Source organism: Heterocephalus glaber, unplaced genomic scaffold (assembly GCF_053883595.1).
Source record: "Heterocephalus glaber isolate CG9 unplaced genomic scaffold, H.glaber_assembly_v1.0 deba00001523, whole genome shotgun sequence".
NCBI classification, from domain to species: Eukaryota; Metazoa; Chordata; class Mammalia; order Rodentia; family Bathyergidae; genus Heterocephalus; species Heterocephalus glaber.
In genome coordinates this window covers 32,082,581-32,104,969 of record NW_028258327.1, presented here as the reverse complement: position 1 = coordinate 32,104,969, position 22,389 = coordinate 32,082,581, and the positions used below count along the sequence as shown (strand labels likewise).

Genomic DNA, 22,389 nt, shown 5'->3' with positions numbered 1-22,389 from the left:
GGTAGTTTATAAACATTTATTTCACGGTTCTAGAGGCTGGAAGTCTGAGATCAAGATGACAGCATATTCTGTGCTGAGAGCCCTCTTCCCAATGCACACTGCTGACTCCTTGCTGTGTTCTCCACAGCAGAAAGGGGTCAGGAGAGCTGTCTTTTACAAGGGCATGAATCCCATGCATGAAGGCACCAACCTCCTCACACTGTCACCCTGGGGGTTAGGGTTTCCAGGGAACACATGGCAGAGTCTACAGGGAAATGATACAGGGGCTTATTCTGGAAGGAATGGGAGAACAATGTGGCTCTGGCTTCTTCTTTTTCCTCCTTTGATCACAGAGATAAAAACCATAGCTCCTTCTAGTCCCCTGAGCTAACTGGCAGCTACAATAATTCAGTTAACAGTCGGGTGTGAAAGGTCCTACCAGGAGATTTTGTTGGCCCTTCCTGGTAGTAAGTTTGTGGTGCTCTAATAGGGATGAGAAAAGAGAGCAGAAAATTGCTGTTCTGATGAAGCTGGGTGTGATGCACATGCCGTAATCCCAGCACCAGGGGGGCTGAATTCAAGGCCACCCTTTTGTGCTTTGTTTCTTAAAATGTTCGCAGTGAATATATGCATTTTGAAATGAAAATTTTTAAATGTCTTTAAATAGTGATTGCAAGCATATGGTAATAACAAAAATGAGACAATTGTGAATTTATTTCATTGTAATTTTGACTTTATATATTTATAATAGTATTTAGGATTTTTAACCTGTTTAATGTGAAAGTTTAAACATGTATATGGTCAAACACATATATTATAAAACAGTATATATTGCATATACATTTTAAGAATAATAATTTTAGAGAAATAAAGTAGATACTCATGCACCATGGCACATCTTAGGAGTTAAAGCTTCACGCTATCTCCAAAGTCCCCTGAGAATCCCCGCTCTCACCTGCTGCCTCCCACATACCCAGAAGCAACCACTATCCTGTGTGTGTGTGTGTGTGTGTGTGTGTGTGTGTGACAGGATTGAAGCCAGGGTTTTGCACGGAGCTCCATCTTAGACCTTGTTGTTGTTACAGAGTTTAACTAAGTCACTCAGTTACCCAGGCCGGGCTCCAACTTGCTACCCTCCAGCTTGTCTTGCCAGCAAGTTAACCATCTTTTATACGTCTCTAGACTTTTAGCATACATTTGTGTTTTCTTGCTGTCTCGTGTGGTTTTTTTTTAAGCACATGTGCTATTTTATCACAAATTTGTTTTTCAACTTTATATTGAAAAACTTGTGCTATATATATATTCTTTTACAACTTGTTTTATTTTGGTAAACATTGTATTTCTGAGATTCTGAGTGATGTGGGATCCTGGGATCATTCATTTTCACAACTGTGTATTGCTTTATTGTTATAAATATATCTCAGTTTTTATCTTCAGCAAACAGTAGATGAACACCTGGGTTGTTTTCATTTCTTCCCTTTTACCCAAGATGGTATTGATGCTTTGTACCCAGTGATACCCTGCTGTAGGGTTCCCTTAACCTGGGTCAGAAAAACATGAAATCATATTTTCATTAGATTCTCACTAAAATTTAATGTGTTCCATTGCAAATGCCAACAGTAAATTACAGTCACATTGGCACTGTGCCCTAGTGGCTGGTATAATAAATATCATTGTTTTGGAAAATGTAATGAGTAAAAGTGATGTTTTAGAATAACTGTAAAAACTATAATGTGAAATGACAATGTAAGTGAGGTCTTTTACTGATTAACCTACATAATTAATATGACAAAGCATTATTTTTAATTTCATGAAAAAAATTTAAATTTTTTTCATAACCAAATAATAAGAGAATAACAATAGTTACTACACTGTGTGTTTTTATAGTTTTATACAGTTGAGATCCATTTCAATTTACCCATACTTTGACATTGTCTTCTACCCAGATCTTCCTTTTGAGCTTTTCCTGCTTGGATCACACTTTCATGAGTTTTGCTGATGGGAAACACTCTGTTATGGCTGACACTGGGTTTATTCATACTCATTCTTGAAAACGAGTTTTGCTTCTCACATGGGACTCTAAGTGGGCTGGTGTTCTCTTTCAGAGCTTTGAAAGTAGTATCCCACTGTCTGTTGGCCGTCATGGACAGGAGATCAGCTGTCAGAATAATTCTGACTTCTTTGTAAATAATATGTGGGATTTTGGTTTGGTTTGGTTTTGGTTTTTTGTTTGTTTGTTGCTGCTCTTTCTTCAAATACCATTTGGCCCTCATGTTGTTTGTTATCTTCTTCTAGAACTAGAGAAATTTTGGACTTTCTTGCTTTACCTTCTGTCACTCAATATACTTTTCATATATTTCATTTCTCTGCTCTCTAACCTGAATTCAATGGAATTTTTTCCATTTCTCAGTTCACAAGTCCTCACTCCATTTGTATCTAATTTACAGAGTAACTCGTCAGCTGGCTTCTCATTTTAATTGCTAGTTTTTCATATTCAGGAAAAAAAGTAGACAAAACAAAATTTGTTTACTTTTTAAATCTTCCTGGTTAGTTTTGGTAGTTTCTCATTTCATTACCATACTTTCCATACTTTCTTTTATTTCTGTAAACGTGTTATACATATTTACATTGTACTGTATATTTGAGGATCCCAACGTCTAAAACCGTAGCTTGTCTGATTTTGTAGTTTTATATTTCTGTTACTTTTAGACACAGTGTCTAGTTTTCTCCTGTATTTTATGAGTTTTTTATTTTTTTACTATGATCCCAGGTTTCTTGGAATTTTTTGTAACTTCTTTGAGGTTTTGTTTTTTAAACATATATTACTCCACAGAAGATATTTTTGCTTCAAGCAGGCTCTTGGGTACCTGACCTACTTGGGAAATATTTCAAATTAAACTTTTGCTGTTTTTTGTTGTTGTACTGGGGATTAAACCAAGGTATCATGAATTCTAGGCAGGCACTCTACCACTAAGCTATGCCCCCAGCCCCTTTTATTTTATTCTGAGACATAGTCTTCCTAAATTGCCTAAACTAGCAACAAACTTTCAATCCTCCTGCCTCAGCCTCCTGAATAGCTGTGATTATAGGTTCCTGCTTCCACACCCAGCTTTCAAATTAACCTTTTGGTTTGCATAATTTTTAGGCTAAGCAGAATAGTATGAGTTCTTTTCACAAACTTCATCTGAGGTTTGCTGGTTCATAATTTTTGGAGAAAAAATCTTCTCCCAGCCAGCCCCACCATGGAACAAACCAAGCCTAAGATGGGCATCTGTTTGTATCCATTCTTCATGAAGCTTCTTTTTTGGGTAAAACTTCTTCCTGAATTCCTCAGGTGAGGTTTTCCCACCCCCAGAGCCCAGGTCACAAGTAAAGCAACACCAGACTCTACCTGCTACCCTGCTGGGGCTCCGGCTTTGTGTTTCTGCCTCTGTTCTCTGGGCCATGGAGGACCTATCCATTGGGCAGCCTTGACTAGAAAAATAACCCCACTGTAAACACCCGAAGCACTTTCTCTTTCTTATTCTGGCCTTTAGCTATTTCTCTTACTTTCTCACCAGGACACCCATACATTTAAAAATAAATAAATACTTTTTTTTCCCCTCTGCAGTTCACCCAGTGTTTTTAGGTGTGTGAAGTAGGGGAAATCACACTTATTTAGTATGTCATGTGCCATGGTGCTGGAGAGCAGCATTCTGAAATCATTTTTTAATAAATACAGTTGTTGGGCTGGGAATTTAGCTCAGTGGTTCCAGCGCCTGCCACACAACAAGGTCCCGAGTTCGATCTCTGGTACCAAAAAAAAAAAATCTACTAAATAAATACAATTGTTTTTTCTCTAATCTGTATGACTTGCCACCAATAAGCAATTTTAAACCATTGAACAAACTCCTGGCTTTTCAAAAGAAAAGTTTGGGGTAGGTTTGCAGCATGTTTTGGTGGGGGGTATTTCATACCCATCTCTAAGCATTAGAACCACTGCATCTGAGATGACTGGAAGCCATGTAGTTAAGATCACTGCCAAGATACTAACTCATTAACCACAGCCTTCTCACTGGGCTCTCACCCTTAGGATGTCCCAGAGCCAAAATTTTCTGTGATTGTGGTTGCTTTTTAGCAGCTAAACTGATTCTACTTCATTCTAATACAAATCACATAGCACTCTTTGAGTCACATAGCTACGAATGTGATGGAATTAACTGAAATGAAATTGGTTTCCCCTAGTGACCAGCCCTCGGTAAGTCCCACCACCACCCTCAGGGATCTACCCACCTGCCTGCCTGTCCCCTGGGGCCTGTTCCAGGTGACTGTCAGTTTAGTGCCCTCCTGGAGTATATCACTGATTTATTAATTTACTCAGCTAAAATTTAGTGAGTGTCTACTGTACACCAGGCACCATACCAGACATTGAAAATATGAAGATGACTCAAATGTGGCCTTGGCCCAGAAAGAATTCACTTTCTCTTGGAAATAACAGAAACATAAATACCAATTCTTTTAAGAACTGTTAAATGCTGCAACCTATATATAAGCACAATTATTTTCCTCATAGTGTTTCATTCATAAAGACTAAGAAACTTTAACATTTCAAAAGAGCTTAGAATGTGAAGATGAAATGATAAAAGTTGGATTTTTGTCAGGAGTGAAGGATTCTGTCCTCTAGATTCCACATGTTACCAGGGCCTCACTGTGAAGATGGGAGGATGGCTCTTTGCTGAGGTGGGAGCTTCCAAGTGTAGCCAGTCCCATCCCTCTTGCTTCTCTCCTGCCATCTATAAAACTGTTCACTGGCCAGTTTGGCTCTCAAAGCACCATGCTGTGGCCTGGAAAACTGTATGCAAGGACCTCTGGGTGGAACTGTCCTCCTTCCAGTTTCCATAATTGCTGTGTTTGATCTGCTCTGTGGCCCTGGGAGTATTTTAAAATCATTATCATAAGTTAATAAAATAACTTGCATGTTTGTATTCATTTTAGAGAATAGAAAAAACTTTTAAATACTATAAAGGCTAATATGGAGGGACTCTGTTGAATTAATATTTGGAAATATATTTCTAGGTTACAAGGTCCTTGTACTAATCTAATATACTGGTTCTTTCTCTGCACATGTCATCCAATATTTGAAATAAGTGGAAGAGATCACAGTGTCTGAGTTACTAGGCAGATAGATGCAGGATGAATGTCTGAAGTGGCTCTTTTAAAATCCCTTCCCCTGTTAGTCAGTTTTCTGTTAATGAAATACTGAAGGCCAGGTACAGCAATTAATAAACAATAGACAGTTATTTGTGTCACGGTTCTGGAGTCTGGGAACTCCAAGAGCGTGGCACGCACATCTTCTCAGCATCTGGTGAGGGTCTTCTTTCTGCATTGTAATTTAATGAAGGCATCACATGGCAAGACAGAGCAAGCATGCTAGCTTGGCTATCTCTCTTCTTATGAACCCACTAATGCCATCATGGATGAGATTGGCAGTGCTCAGGGTGGTATGGCGGTAGACACTAGTGCCATCACACAGATTCCCACCCTCATAGCCTCATATAACCCTAATCACCACCCTAGTACCATTAACATATGAATTTAGAAATTACGTTTTCAACACATGAACTTGAGGGGACACATTTAATACATAGCAGGTGGTACGAGTAAGGGATAATCTAGTCCTCAGTGGCGTGAGTAATGTTGGCAGGCATATTTGAGACATTGCCATTTTATAGATCCTAAAGTAATTCATATTATCATATAATATTATATAAGATATTCTGAGAATTTAAAGACATGAGTTCATAATCCCCTATTCTCCTCATGCATTTGGCATTTATTTTTATTTCCATCTAAGAGATGAAAACTTTCAGAGGGGTTAATTAATGTTTCCAACGTCAACTACCCGTGTAGGCCTGGGATTTGAACCCAAGTAGATGGCTCTAGAGCTCCCGATGGATGTTACCAACTCCTGAAACTGCTCCTCTGTCATTTCCTTGTTCTTATTCATGTTTCCCTGTAGCTACACTTGGTGTTCCCCATTTTCCAGGTGCAAGAAGTAAGGAAAATCAGATATAAACTTTAAGGGCAAAGGTTTGGGAGTCACACAGATTCTCCTACTTACCAATGTTGGCCCATTGTTTAAAGTGAGTGAAAGCCAGGATGCTCACTTCACACCCAGTGATGTACCTGATAAGAATTATACATAAGCATTTATCACCTTGCCTGCATATTAACGGACTACTAGAATTTATTGATTATAGTTATGCAAAACATAGAGTAAAGATGACATGCTATGTAACTGAGCAATCTGTTCCTAGCTTATGGGCATATGCCAGGTACCAAAAACATAGTGGCCCATGCATATTCTGAGATGTCCACACCTGTCAAATGAGTTGATATATGATTTTTTTGCCTAAAGGCACTTCCATCTTTAAGAATTCTCTGTTTGAGAAAACTACGATTCCAATGATAAAGGCTTGTATTTAAATCCCTGTTCTTTTGGTCCATCCAGGCCTACAGAGTGGATGAGAGAGCTGCTGAGCAAGCGCGCTGGGAAGAAGCCTCCAAGGAAACCATCAAGAAAACAACCAAGCCCTGCCCTCGCTGCAGTGTGCCAGTTGAGAAAAATGGTGAGTGTGGGCTGAGTGGAAAGGAGGAGGTTCTGGGCTCTTCTTGGGAATGTTAGCAGTCAGGTGGTAGCAGTCAGGATTCTGGGCAGGTTTAACAATGACATACAGGGTCAGTCGAGCACAGACCATCCTTTGAGGCCATCCAAGCAGAGTTTGAATCTCAGTTCTTCAGTATCAAGTTTCTCCACTTCTGAGCCCCAGGTCCTATAAAACGAAATCCAGTTCTTTACAAAAGGAATTCTGAAATGCCAGCACCCTGGGAGTAAGGATGACAGGAGGAGCCTCTTGGTGTGGTTTCTGTGGGAAACAAATGCCTGGCTCTCAGGTCTATGATGCAGAGATAGTAAAGGAAGCTCACTGGTGCAGTGGTTGGCAGCAGCACAGGACATCATGCTCATCAAGACTTAGTCCAGGGCCTGCCGGAGAAGAAGCACTCAGTAAACACAAATTGCCCTTATTACTAATGATATTAGACACTTGGCATATGATTAATTGTCCACCATCAACAAAAATGTTAGGAAAACTTCCCACCCAGGATTTCACAGTGCCCTCCATGGGACTCTAGAGTCCAGAGATACTCCAGAGGCAAGGGAGGCCACAATATCAAGCCCAAGTGGCAGGTGACTCCCCACTGCATTCCCCTCCCTGGTTGCTAGTAGAGCAGAAATAAGTTGCTGGTATAGAGCACTTGCTAGGCTGAGGGCTGCATCAGGGTTAGAGTATTTCGCCCTCACAGAAGCTGCCATAGGAAGCCATGTCACTACCCCGTTCTCCTCTTGTACTAGGGCACTAAAGCCATTCCATTTGTAAAGAAACCTGTTTCATTTAATCAACCTATTCCCAAAATTTTTGGCCCTGAAACTTCTTCACTGTTTGCTTTGTTTTTATTTTATTTTTCATGTCACACCTGTTAATACCACTTTGGACACTAGCATTCACTTTGGGCTTTGGTTTTTCCTCCCTACTGTGTGGGAGTCAATGTCTTACACTACTTTGATGCTTGGCTCCATCATTACAATAGTCTTTACATAAATGTGGTTTTGAAATGGACTTTTTTAGCCCAGCATGATGGTGCATACCTATAATCTCAGCACTACAGGAGGCTGAAGCAGGATTACCGTTAGTTCAAGGCTAGCCTGGGCTACATAGTGAGTTCAAGGCCAGCCTGGACTATTATAGCAAGATCCTGTCTCCAAAAAAAAAAAAAAAAGAAATGGACTTTTTTTTTTTTTTTTTTGCCTTCTGCCAAATCCTCTCTAACTTTTAAGAATTTGAAATGGCTACTGGGAAACAATCTCTGAATTAAATGAAATGACCACAGTCCAGTTCTTCCCAGAGCCACATGTACGTTCGACTTTGCATCAACAGACTTAGAAACACTGATGTCCATGTTCAAATGGTTCTCCTTAAACCCCACTCTGGACCACCGGGAAGAGGTCACTAGAAGGACCCATTGTCCCTTCCTGACCCATGTAGTCATATTAACTTAACCTCATCAATGCTTTGGGGCTCAAGAGCTCTTAGATTGGAGACTTCCCCACTTACCTCCTGCCTCAACTCTGGAGAAGCGGGACAGTTGGCTTGGCTCCAGCACACCCTGGCCCCTCTTGCCATGTCCTCTTCCTGGAGTGCAATTATGCATGTGTGAAAATCCCTAGATGTGTTTGTTTAAACTGCAGATTCCTGGGCCTCGATCCCAGCCCAGAATCTACATTTTTAGCTCACACCGAGGACTCCTGGGGGACTCTGAGGCTGCAGTTGCCGGGACCCTGCTTTGGAGAGCATCCCTTCACAAGACACAGACATATACAGGCGTACACAGCACTTCTCTTCCTTGCTTGCTCTTCAGCACTAGCATGTTGGTTTCAGACACTGAGAACCACCGAGGACAGCATTTTGGTGCCCTTGGGGACGCAAACTCACTCTCACCTCCGGCCCTGCACTCTGTAGACCTTAGACATTCCACTTGCGAGCAAGATCCTTCTCCTTTTCCATTCACTGTGTCCACATATTGCTTTAACTTTGGGGAGGCTGCAAGGGAATGAGGCCCCTTTTGTGTTCCTGTCCCTTATATCTCCCTGGCCCAGTGGGTTTCTTGAGTGGGCTGCACTGTGATCTGAGGGAGCACAGGGTCTGGACTGCCTTGCACCACTGTCATATCTCCTTTTCTCTTATCCGCTTAAGCCTATCCTCATCTCTATCCATCTGCCCTTTTCTCCGGGACATGGGGCTGTCTGTGTGCCTTTCACAGTCAGGGTGAAGACTCTACCTGAGATTAAATGAGATAATGTCTACAAAGGGCCTGGTAGGTGAAATAAGCCCTCAGTAAATGCTGCCCATCTTCCCTATGGCCCTGGGCATACGAAAATATGGAATGAGTGAGCTCCATGGCCATGTCAAGCCGACAATTAGTGTTTATGTGGCTGGGAAGAGAACAAAGGTAGAAAGCAGGATCAAGACATTGAACATGGTTTAGGACATGTGGCTTCTCAGTGGTGACTGAGGTCTTTCCTTTCTCCCTGGAGACTTTCCCTGCTCTGAAGTCTGTACCACATGATCAGGTTCCCTGTAGGCCACCAACATAACCCTCTCCAGCTCTGCAGTGTTATTAGAAACTAAATTCTAGTCCAGTGGTGGTGAACACGTGTTATTGTGTTTTTCTTTTAGGACAAAAGATGTTAATGTAGAATTGTTTTTCTAAACTAAAACTTCGTGATTCAGGTTTAATAGCAGTGTTGGCACTTAGGGATAAATCAGTGACTTTTGGATTGCAGTTTGGCACTCAGTCTCTAAAAAGTTTGCCATCACTAGTCTGTGCTTAAGGTGTTCCTTTGGCCAACTCATTCACCCGACCCTGCCACTTTGAACCATTCTGGGGCACTTGCTGTCATCCCTCCTGGCTGTGCCTCCAGCTTAAAGCTATCACAACCAGTGCTCAGAGGGCCCTTTCCAGATGTGAAACACTTGTAGAGGCAGAATCAGCAGCATTATCATAGACAAGAAATACAATGCAGCTCCAGGCCCAGCTTTTCCCATCATCTCTGAACTGTACCCTGGTCAGAAGGCTGCTGAGAGAAAGCCCCAGTGGACACTGCCGGCTTGCTTTCTTCAGGGGTATGTTTTAGAAAAATCATCATTAACACCAACAAGAGTACACTGACACATCCCTGAGCATCAGGTGTGGGCCAGGCTCAGTCCAAATCCCTACCTAACTCTGAGTCAGTGGTCTCCTGGGAGTACTACTCAGCCATAAAGATGAATAAATTTGAATTGTTTGTAGGAAAATGGATGGATCTTGAAACCATAATGTCAAGTGAAATAAATCAGACAAGAAGGTTAAATATCACATCATTTCTCTTATATGAGAAACCCAAAATAATTTGAAGAACGAAATACAAGAGAGATGGTAGGAATCAAGGAGCTAGAAGAAGATGTGAGGCCCTTTACAGGGAGGCTGTGGGTGGCTCTTGATGATCAGGGGCCAGCGGTCCACTGCACCAGGATTTAAAACATGAAAATTAAATGGTAAGACACCATTCTGGTAGCATGGGAGGTTTCCATTTTGGGTGTTTGTGTTGTTCTGTCTTTAATGACACTCCTCAAAGCTGGTAAGGGTGTCATAAATTAGCATAATTTTTCTGGAAACCACTTTGGCAATATATACATATTAAAAGATGTTGAAGGGTTTATAATTTCTCGTCCAATCAGTAGCTATATTTCTAGAAATCTATCCTTTAAAAAAATCTGAAATTCACAACATGCACACACACATACACATCTGAGGCAAAAGTATGCTAATTGCAATATTCTTTATATGAAGGAAACCCCAAAACCATCTTCCTGTTGAACGGCTTCATCACACAACTTCCCCAGGGAAGTCCAAAGCCAGTGACTGTTGGTGATGGGATCAAAACGCTCAACCCACTGACCATACTTTGAAAAGGCAACCAGCCTCAGAGCTCCCAGGGTGAAGGATCCCAAAATAAATGCCCACATTAGTGATCTTTAGTGATCTTTCCTACTGAAGAGGCAGGCTGTAGCCTAGGAAGCCCATCAGTCTTGGTGAAGATCAAGAGGCGGCTTCCTCTTGAGAAAATTCTACCGCAAGGTAATGTTACTGTGCTCTCACAGTGGTTTTGAGGAGTAAATGAGATGCACAGAGGAGCTAACATTAGTAATTCTTTTCCATTCTTCTATTCTTCAATAAAATTTTGAACAGCATTCAAGGGACATATTCGCCATAAAAATAAAATATGTTCCCAATGCCTGTGTTATGAATTTTGCTAAGCCAAGTTACACTATAGAAATTATAAAATTAATCATAATATATTATCATGTACTAAATTATTAAGTATATTTAATATATTTAAAGTATTGGATTCAATAAATATTTAAATTTATTTAAATAAGGAATTGACTGCAAAAAATTAAGAATTTGCCTCTAAATTCTATTTTAGGAGAAGTACACAAACTCAGATTGGCAAATAGAATTTGGTCTTGATGGGAAGGGGTGTGCCTCGGTTTCTTAATGAATGTTATCATTTTAGAGCTTTCTAAAATTTTGTGGTGCTTTCTGTCTTTTTCTCCTTGGTTCGGGTTCTCTCTGCCCTTGCTCTGCTTGTGACCACTCACTTAGAAAGTGATTTTTAGACCAGCCAGCTGGCATGGGAATGAGTGTCTCCCACGCATTAGCTGCAAACCATGGCGCTGTGTCCTTTGTCCCTGCAGGTGGATGCATGCACATGAAGTGTCCACGGCCCCAGTGCAGGCTCGAGTGGTGCTGGACCTGCGGCTGTGAGTGGAACCGCACCTGCATGGGCGACCACTGGTTCGATGTGTAGCAGGCACAGTGGAGCGCACGTCTGGCCACCTGTCCTCTTGGAAGCGCACAGCGTCCTGTCTTCATTTGCCCCTTTTCCTTCTCTCAAACACTTAATTTGCGCATGCGCACACAGACGTACACGCACAAACTCAGACTTCAAGTTCTTCCCAAAAATCACAAAAGCAAAATTACAGAAGTTGCTAGGTCCCTTTCACTGCATCCATAGAAAACAGCAAAGCCAAATCTGACACCAGCAAGAGGCATTTTCAGGCCCAAGATCATACAAGCACCAGCGCACAAAATAAAGATGAACCCATTGTTTTGAATGGACTGCTTTTCTTGCCTGAATTCAAGTCAGGCTGGATCAGGACATAGAGCAATTTCTCAGGTTTAATTTCCTTCATTTTACCTTCAGCAAGTACTGTGCAGAAGCCACTGGCAAGGTGGGCAGTAGTTTGAGAGGACTCTCACCAGTAGCAGTATGCGAGATTGACTGCTGTGAATCCTCAGAACTATGTTCATGGCTGTCAGAGCAATGTTCTTATTTAAATTTTCACATAGCATTTCTGCACAAAGAGCCCTAGGCAATAGTCAAGAGTATTTGTTTACCCCCAAGAATTCTATCTTTATAAACTGTGCCTATGAAATAGTGACTATGCACAAATTAGCTTGTCAATTAAGTGAGAAATTACAAAAGCTAATTTGAGTGTTGAATATGGAAATTACAGAGAAGAAAGCAAAACTCAATGTGCTTTCATTCCATTTAATTATTTGCAACTTTATTAAGAAATTGTTTTCCTGAAAATATTACAAAATCTACGATTTGATTTTAAGTGTGTGTTTTGCAGCTTGGGAATTTAGCTAGTATGTTTATGGTCAATCTAAATGTAATGGATAAAGTGCTGTAAATGAGACACTTTTAGGCATGATTTCATAATGATAGTCATTGTTGACAAAAGTGCAGGTTATTAAACAGACTCCTTAAAGAGGGACATTTCCAGAGCTAAGTGAAAATGCACTCGACCCTCTCCCGCAGGCCCAGGAGGGTGCACGCTTTCTCCACACCCCTCCCTTCCCCAGGCTGCAAGACCCCGCCCTGCCCACCACCCCCTCCCAGAGGGTTCCTGTAAATGGAGCTTTTTGCAGAGGACAGTAAACCACACTAGAATATTCCTCAGGTTAACATGCATTGAATTTGAGGGTGATCAAGTTTGCAACACATCAAAAAAAAAAAAAATGGACACTGTGAAATGCATTTCTGCTGCACAGTTCATAGATGAAAAAGTGTAACCACTGCCTTTTGTTCTCACTGAGCTGTGACTTCCCAAGAAGATGGTGAATGTGCTGAGGTCATACTGTGTGTCACTGGCACACAGAGTCCCTTCTGCAGCTGGAGACCTGGAAACTCTGAAATCGGTACCCAGGCTCCCCTTTTAGACTTGCTGTTACAGGTCCTTGCTGGTGGAGAAGGGATAACTCAGGAACTTTCCAGGTCATGTTCCAAGGGCATTTATTTCTACTTCCCTACCCATCTCAGCTAGTCCATGTATCCACGACTCCCAGCCATCCAAGGAACATTCTGCCCTCTGTTCCCCTCATGGGTACCACACTGGGGTAAGACAGGTTTCTGTGGCTGCCACATCACCACAAACAGCCTGATGTGGCTTTACCCTGTTAGAAAACCCAGCCGCTCCAATAGAGTCCCAGGTTGTCAGACTGGTCCAGATCCGAAATGTCATACAAAAATGATGGGATGCAGTTTCAGGAAAAGAAAGGCACCAGCGAGAGCCCAGGTTTCACAAAGAAAAGCGGATGTACTGAGCCTGACCCCAATCAGGGCTTGAATTTGCGTCATGGACAATCCCAGCTCCTTGTGCTGACCCAGTGTGGCTAATCAGGTGACACCCTACTGTCACGTGGGGGGCCGCCTCACAGCGTTTTGCATAAGTGGCAGTGTGTTCTTTTCAAGTGGTTTCCATATGGCCTCCTAAATCTGCATGGTGTGTTGGGTTTGTGTGGCCAAAACAAGGTCTGCTGCTGTGAGTTTCTGGTACCACAGAAGTATGGTGCTGTGTGGCTTCTAGCGGTCTTTTGCCTTTTCGGTGATGGCCTTTTTCCTTCCTCCTTTTCTTCCTTCTTTCTTTTTTTTTCAGAATAAAATAGTGATTCTTAAAATAACTTTAAAAAAAAAGCCACTATGTATGAACATGAATCACAGTATTATTTGTGATCAAACAATATTATTTGAGCATGCACTGTGTAATAAAACATGATCATATCAAAAGATGCAAATAAAATCTTTGCAGAAAAATTTTTATTTTTCTCTACCGTTAAATATCTGATGATTGTGGTTAAGGTTTTACTCAAGTTGCCAATAAAAAGCATTAAAAGAACTTTCGAATCTGTCTTTGAGTATGTATTTCTGATGGATGTTGGAGGCGTGGGAGGGAATGCAAGTCATGTTAACATGTGGTCCCTTTTCTTGAAGCCTGGCAACCTGTCTAGTGACAAAATGGCTCTTTTTGTTTCTACTCCAAGCTCCAGATTAACCTTTGTTGTTTCTTTTTTTACATTAAAGATCAAAATTGGAAAGGACTCTCAGAAGCAAGCCCTCACTCAGAAATTTAATGTATTTTCTTGTCTTACTAGCAGGCTTATCTAAGTAAATATTTCAAAGAAAAGTCTGGATTGGGAAGGACCATTCCTATGGCTTTCCTGTGTGTTGTTTTGGAAGAGGTCAGTGACTGGCTGCTCCCCCAGCATGGGGTCCCTTACAGTGCCATGCGCTGCTCACCTCATAGTGTACCCCTGCTACAGCTGTCTGGAAGGAATTGTCTGGGAAGAGCTGTTTGAGTGGCAGGCAAGAGAAACACACTGAAGGCCCCCGGGGCAGACACCACAGAGGTGATCTGAGGACTATGGATGGCTGAGTATAGTTAGAGTGCTAGAGAGGAGAGGCCACAGAGGAAGTGGGTGAGTGTATGGGCTCCAGGAACCAGGGTTGGAACCCTGACTCCAGTGTCCACTTGTGTGTGAACTTTGGGGACAAACACAGCCTCCAACTCATAGGACAGATATGAGGATTAGCTAGATTAACCCCCTTAAAGCCCTGAGACCGATGCCTAGCATATGGGAGATACTCCATAATAATTCACTGTTACTAATAAATTGCCAGGCCAATGGAGACCAGAGAGGACACTAAGAGACACCACAAAGCAAAGCTAAGTGATTGCACAGAACGGATATGTCTGTTTGAGTGGCATTCATAGATTGATTTCAAGTGAAAGGCTGGTGATGATTCACATTGAGTTTAAATGTGCTGGACTGTCTTCTGCATGAAGCCCCAGAGTTTCCCTAAGGAGATAGGTGGATAGTTGGGTGTGTGTTATATATGCAAATGATGTCTAGAATGTGAATTAGAAAGTTGGTATTCTAAATAGAAATGAGCACAGGTGTGACATGTATGGAAAAAAAAGCAGAATAAGAGGTAAAAACAATCAGGCTGGGGATTTAGCTCAGAGGCACTGCACTTGCCTTGCAAGCGCAAGGTCATGAATCAATCATTATGGGTAGTATGTGTGAACCATTCTTGTACACTCTTACCAAGCCATTTCTTTTTTGTTTTTTTCGGTACCAAGGATCAAACTCAGGACCTTGCACTTGCAAGGCAGGCGTGGCACCACTGAACTAAATCCCCAGCCCAGGCCATTTCTAATAACAGGGAGAATACTGATGGCCAGTTGTCTAAAGAAAATTCCATCTCAAAAACATTGAGCCTATCTTTGAGTACCCCTTGTAGTTAAACTGTCAACCATAGTATTTAAGAAGTGTTGCTGCAGCTTGAATAACCATGCAAAACAGCCGAGTGTCGCTTGGGAAGATCTGCTTGGCCACACAGATTGGGCACAGTGTGGTTTAAGGAACCCGCCAAGCTTTCTGATCTTATCCTCAGCTATGTGGGTTGACAATCTGTTGTCCCTGTATCAAGACATGACTGGGCCCCAAAAGAGTCACACACACTAACCCAACTCATGAAAGTATGAAATATAAAAGCTAAATGTCGGTACACAATTTATAGAAGCTTACCTCCTAGTCTTTACATGTATTCTTCCATCTGCCTAGAGTCATTTATTTAGTCTTTTCCTCTTTGGTCTGACTGGCCAACTTTAGGTCTCTGTTTAATAAATACCCCCAGCATGTGTTGACTAATGCTCCTAGTCTATTTATTTCCCATCATAACATTGAATGTGCAAAGGGGAAGGAGTTAAAGCAATTCACTCATTTTTTAAAGAGAACAGGGCTATCTACCCACCATGGTACATACACCTAGTTCCACAAACAGGTAATTCTATTTGCAAATTCTGAGAAAATCTACATAGAAAATCAAACTATAGCAGGGTGTGTGGTGGTGCACACCTGTAATCCCAGCACTAGGGAGGCTGAGGCAAGAAGACTGCTTCAAGTTCAAGGCCAACCTGGGCTACATAGCAAGACCTTGTCTCAAGTAATAAACAACAACAACAAAAAAAGAAAAGAAAATCAAACTATTTTGGAAAGTTAACTCAAGGAATCTGGACTCAAAACTAAGTGACTGCATGACTAATATTCCCTGGCTAGATGCATCCATCCCCATCACAAAGGCACAGCAAGAGGAGACAGAGAAAGAGAGAGAGAATGTTTACAATGTGTTAGTAAAAAAGAATTTACCATTGTGTGTACACTATAAATGAAATTATGCTTAAAAAATTATAAGAAAGAAAATGGTTGAGCCATATATGGTGGCACATGCCTGTAATTCCAGCACTTGAGAGGCTGAGGCAGAATTGCTATGAGTTCAGGGCCAGCCTCAGCTACATAGTGAGTTCAAGGCCATCCTGAAGTGCATAGTGAGACCTTGTCTCAAAAAGAATGGTTGAGCTCAAGGGGAGGGGAAGAATGGGAAAAAAGGGGCAAGATGTACCATGTACAAGTGCAAATTCCCTATGATGAGTGTTATCATTATATATCTATCTCTAAAATATACCAATAAGTGTTTTGCTATTAAAAAAATGGTTGAAGACCCGAGTTCAATCCCCAGTACCAAAAAAAAAAAAAAATGGTTGAAGGACTACAATGGTCTGAATGTGACCCCACCAAATTTATATGTTGAAATCCTATGATAGTATCGGGAAGTGCAGACTGTGGGAGGTGATTTGATCATAGGGTGGAGCCCTCATGAATGTGATGATCACCCTTATAAAAGACTTGAGGGGATCTTTTCCTCTTTTCACCATGCAAGGACACAATGAGAGGGCACGGCACATCACCAGATGTGGAATCCTCCAGCACCTGGATTTTGAACTTCCAGGCTCTAGAACTATAAGAAATAAATGCCTATCTTTTTTTTTTTTTTTTTTGAGACAAGGTCTAGCAATGTAGTTTAGGCTGTCCTTGAACTCACTATGTAGCCCAGGCTGGCCTCCAACTTGAGATCCTCCTGCCTCAGCCTCCCAAGTGCTGAGATTACAGGCATGTGCCACCACACCCAGCTACATCTGTGGTTTACAAGCAGCCCCATTTATGATATTCAGTTCTAGAAACCCAAATGGACTAAGACAATGTACACATTAGTATGTAGCTTGCTGTGTTGACAAAGATATATGTGAAGTTTTACTCATTTCTACTTTGCATGTTTTTTGGCAGTATGAAAATATCACTTTATAAAGAAAAAAGATTTTTAAAAATTTCCCACCAGTCTAATGTGCCCATACTGCATGCAACTAAGTAGCAAAGATTTTCCAATCATTAATTCTGCTCTTTATCTCAACTTTACTAAAATGATAATAAAATATATCTAAAGACATTCTACTGCTTCTGTCAAAGAAGTTTTGCCAAATGCATTTGGCAAAACTCAACTCATTTCAAGAGAAAATGAACTGAACTAAATTTCTGGGGAAACACCCTTGTGCTTCCAGTGCTGCATGGACGCAACACTTCTGAGTGTCTCATGAGCTCCCATTCAGCCAGGGAGGAGGCCAAAACCCTTCCTGCTTTCCCCAGGACCCAGAATATCCCCAGCATGTGGGCCTTTCAGTTTTGGAACAAGGATCTTCTGGAGCAAAGCAGGATGGGTTGGTTGCTCTCCCCGGGAGCTGCCAGGCTCAAGCAACAACCCATGCTAATGTCCTCCTGGTGACGCAGTGTCCTAGGCCTGATGTTGGTCCCTTGACAACCCCCTGCTCACTCGGCTGCAACCTGCCACTGTGAGATTTCCCCTGGGCTCCCAAAGGCCCAGCCAATCCAGAGGTCAACAAAGGAACTTATTGCAGTCCTTCAACTGGAACCCCATAAGCCCTAAGTGCTCTGGAGAGACCAGTCCTGTGGATTTGAGAATTTCTAAATCCTGCAGCACCTCCCCCCATTATCCCCTGGCTTTATGTTCTGGATCACTTCTCACACAGACACTCAGATGTCCTGATTTCCCAGGAGTTCTGAAGTTGTATGACACCAAGGTCCCTATTTTCCCCTACCTGTCTTCCTGCAGTAAGTTCCTGTGGGCCATGAGCTCCTGTGGGTCTCTGAATTTGCCAGGCTCCTCCCACACATTGGCCCACATCCTTCCCTCCAGAAGGCTTCTTCAGCTGTCACCTCCCCAGGAAGCTTTCCCAAGAGCCCATTCCAAGTCTCTCTATCCTCATCCATAACATTCATGGATATCTAAACGAACTACATTTTACAGGGGTTTTGCCCCCCACCCCCATATCAGCTCTATGAGGGTAGTGTGAGGCTGTCTTTGTTGATTTAATGGGTGATTAGAGTAAAATCATCAATAATCCTCAGCTAAGGAGCTCATTTCCACCCCTTTGAATCTATGCACACTCATTGGACACATGGAACTGTGGAGAGAGTCACACCCTTGGTGTGTATAGCCACAAACACCAAGTGTCTCTACATACACTATTCTTAAATAGCCATTGTTCTTCCTAACTGGGGTATAATTGAAAAGCCACTATTACGCATTTTCATTTTCTTACTACTCTTGTTTCATGTTCTAAAGGATGCTTTTCAGTCTCTAGGATTTGTCTTTTTGTCCTGGTAGCCCCAACAATTTCAGTTATAATAGGTCTCCCAGTTCATGTAGCACTAGCTGCCTCTTTGACAAAGAATGGGATGCAGTATTTTCTCCAACTGAGGTTTCTTCTGAGCTTTTTAAACTAATCAGCCCCAGTGTGGCATGATTTAAACAATAATAAAAATATTAATGCAGACCCATCGTTTCAGTTTCACATGTTTGTGACAGGAACTCAGCACCAGGGAAAGAGAGCAAGATGGAAATCAGAGACACATGCAGTGATCACAGCATCACTTGAGAGTAAGTAACTGGTTTTGGTTTGCTTGTTTGGTTTTAGGGGGGTTTTTTTCCTGCCTCCTCCTACCCCTTGGCAATGCTAGTGACCAAACTGTGGGCCTTATGGAGAGTAATATTGACTGTAGTCCATTTTTCCTGGGATCCTCCAAACATCAAAGAGCACCTAGTGGGTGCTGGACAGCTGATAACCCTTAGTGACCCATCAGTAGCAGCATCCTCTGATCACATCGGGGCTCTGTGCCTCCACATTCAACCCACTGGGAGGGTCATATGTGTTTAACAGGTTCACCATGGTTCCTGTACAGGCAGTAGAAATAAGATCTTGTGGTCCTCAGTCCTCCTTCTAGGAATAGCAATCTATTTGTTTCTTCACATTACTTTATCTGGCCTTTGATTATGATACTGATGGGGAGAAAGGTATCATACCAGTGAAGATTACAGAGCTGGCATGACCATGGGAGGGAACCAAGCTGGTTTGCAAATGCTCTAGAAGCATTATTAAATCAAGAAGCCAGGAGTCTAATGGGTGAATGAAAACTGGAAAGCCAGGTCCATCAGGGGTCAGAAAACTTTCCTGTAGCTAAGTACTTGGGAGGCTGAGGAAGGAGGATTGAATTTGAAGCCAGCCTGGACTACATAGTGAGACCCTGTCTCAAAACAACAACAACAAAAATGAAATAAAAAAAATAAAATCCTAGCAGAGATATTCATTTAAACAAGGAGGGCAAGACTTCCAGGAAGATGGCAGAGTGGTGAGCAGAGAAAGAGCCTCTCCTAGATTTGGTATCCTACTCCTGGAATATAGCAATGTAAGGAGAAAAATGAGGGGAAGCGGATCCCTGGGACTCAGGAAGGATCTCAATTGAAAATTAAAGTCAATGGGGAGAGCCAAGAGAGAGACTTCAACAAAGAGGAGGGAGGGCCAGGGATTTAGCTCAGTGGTTCCACTGCCTGCCTTGCAAGCGCAAGGTACCAAGTTCAATCCCCGGTACAAAAAATAAATAAATAAATAAACAAAGAGGAGAAAGGTGACAGGCAGCGTTTTCTCCCTGAGCCCAGACTCACAGAGTGGGAAGGGTGGCTAGAACCTGCAGACACATGGTGACAATTGACAACCCCAGAGGCTTCCACAGAGAAAAGCACAAGAGGAATGGAACAGTAGATACAGTGGACTGCAGTGGCTGGTTAGTTATTCGGGTTCATATATCTCCCAGGATAGGGCAATTGGCAGGTAGCCATCTTGTAGAGGAGCCAACCAAGCTTGGAACTCAGAAAGCTGTAGGCCAGCTCCATCTAGTAGCTCCCAGTGTCATGGTGAGGGTGGTGAGTTCAAGTCCACAGGAGGCACACAAATTGTTGCAGACTCAACAAATCTGGCTCTATCCTCTCAGTTAGAAACCAGGCTGAACTTCAATGGAACTAAAGATGCAGGCTTGCTGGGATTATCCACTACCCTGCTGTAAATCTATGGCTGGCTTGCTGGGATTAATTAATTAATGAGCAAGGATCTGGACTTTGTCTGCCCAGGTTGTCTACCAGTTACAGTGGACACATGCCTTGAACTGGACATTTTTTTCTTATTGTCTTCTTTTATTTTTTTCTCTTTTCTGGTTTTTGTTCTTGTCTTTCTTTCTTTCTTTCTTTCTTTTTTTGGTGACTGTTCTTGTTTTTATGTGAGTGTGAACACAGTTTCTAGTTTTGTTGTTTTTGTTCTGTTCTGTTCTTATTTTTATTTTTTTCCTTCTCTCTTTCCCTCTTGTCTTCTTCACCAGTTTCCCAAAGTTTGCTTATCTTCCCTTGTTCACCAGCCTTGCTTCTAGTCTCTTCCTCTTCTTCTATTTCTCCATTCCCCGCCCCCCAACCCCTTTTAAATCTTCTTGCCTATGGGGAAATTCACCATACTGAGGACTTAATATACTGCATACAATTTTCTGCTCTTTTTAGATTTTGTTATATAACCACAAATCTAGTTCATACAGTTAAAGGTGGTAAATTAATAGTTACCACACTTTTTCATTTTCTAGACTGTGTGTAATGCTATTGTTATTGCTGATTGTACTATTTTATCCAAGGTGAAATAATTGTGCTAATCAGTTGTTCTTTGTGGTTTACCAAGACTGAGATTACCTAGGGTCTTAAAAAATACTATAAGCCAGTGCCAAAGAATGAGAGGCTGGGCCAAGTAGGCAGAAACTTCTCATCCCCAATAAATTGAAGAGATATGATCTTGCAACAGATTCAAAACCCAAAAGCCAGCTACACCAGGAAAACATCTCTGAAAAGTAGTCATTTCCTAAGTGTTCTCAATACTGGTAATAAAGCTACTCACCATAACAAATGTATAAGCATTAACACAGGAATTAAACTTAAAAAAAATAGAAAAATGAGAAGACACTTAAACAAGATGCAATCCTAGACTTTCAGCTCACCAAGGCAAACCCAGGGGGAAATGAAGTGGAAGAACCCAAAAGCCACTCACATGGATTCTCTGAAGTGGCAACAGTGTAAGTAACAAAGCAGATGAACAAGGCTCTAGAAATCAAAGCAGAAATAATTTCTCAGATAACTACAGAGATGGTGACCATAATGAAAGACATGCTTAGTGACTCTAGATCAAATACAGATAGAAAAATGGAGGATCTCAATAAAATGATGAAAACTGTGAATGCCCAGCATAGGAAAGAAATAGAATCCATGAAACAGATTCAAACTTGTATCCAGGAGATTAAAAATTCCATTGAAAGTATACACAGCAGAATGAGCCAATGTGAGGACAGAATATCAGATATAGAAGACAGGATTGCAGTTAATGATCATGAAATGAAAATTTTCTTAAAAGTGGCAAGTGACCACAAGAAATCAACCCAGCAGCTGCTGGATGATACAAAGAAGAATAATATATGATATATTGGAGTCAATGAAAAAGCAAGAGATAGTCCAAATAGTTAAAAACCTTATTCACAGAAGTAATAGCAGGGTCAGGGATGTAGCTTAGTGGACCATGCCTGGCTGGCAAGTGCAAGGTCCTGAGTTTGATCCCTGATACCAAAAAAAAAAAAAGTAATAGCAGAAAACTTCCCAAACAGGTAAAAAGAATTTGATATACAGACAAGTGAGGCAGAAAGACCTCCAATTAGCCATGATCAAAAAAAAAATTCACCAAGGCATATAATAGTCAAGACTCCAGAAATTCAACAGAATATTAAAAGCTGTTAAAGAAATGAAACAAATCACTTATATAGGAAGGCCCATTAGAATCACAGCAGACTTCTCAACACACTCTCAAGTCAAGGAAACCTTGGATTGAAGTATTTCAAGCCCTAAAGAGAAACAACCTCCAAGCCAGATTGATGTACCCCACAAAACCATCTTTTAAAATTGATGGAGAAATGATACATCCATGACAAAGAACACCTGAGGAAATTCATGACCACCAAACCTGCACTCCAAAGTGTTCTAAAGGATATTCAAGAAAGAGATAACAAGGATTACAACTCCATGAACCCCAACAGAATGAATCCACCAAGAAAGGCAAGAAATTAAAACAGAGGAGGAAAGGAAGGAGCCAACAACAGGAAAATAACATGACAGGGATAAGTCAATACATATCAGTTATAATCATCAATGTTAAT

The 22,389-nt window shown here is 41.6% G+C and overlaps 1 protein-coding gene across 1 annotated transcript in view; it reads left to right on the top strand.

The window, feature by feature from the left end:
• The window catches only part of Prkn (parkin RBR E3 ubiquitin protein ligase), a 1,513,344-nt gene extending 1,501,609 nt beyond the window's left edge, over positions 1–11,735 (top strand). Inside the window, exons 11-12 of the mRNA XM_087188172.1 lie at positions 6,470–6,587; positions 11,316–11,735. Of these exons, the coding sequence (XP_087044298.1) occupies positions 6,470–6,587; positions 11,316–11,428 (231 nt within the window). The 3' untranslated portion in view covers positions 11,429–11,735. The remainder of the gene's footprint in view (positions 1–6,469; positions 6,588–11,315) is intronic.
• The last annotated feature ends 10,654 nt before the right edge of the window (positions 11,736–22,389 follow it).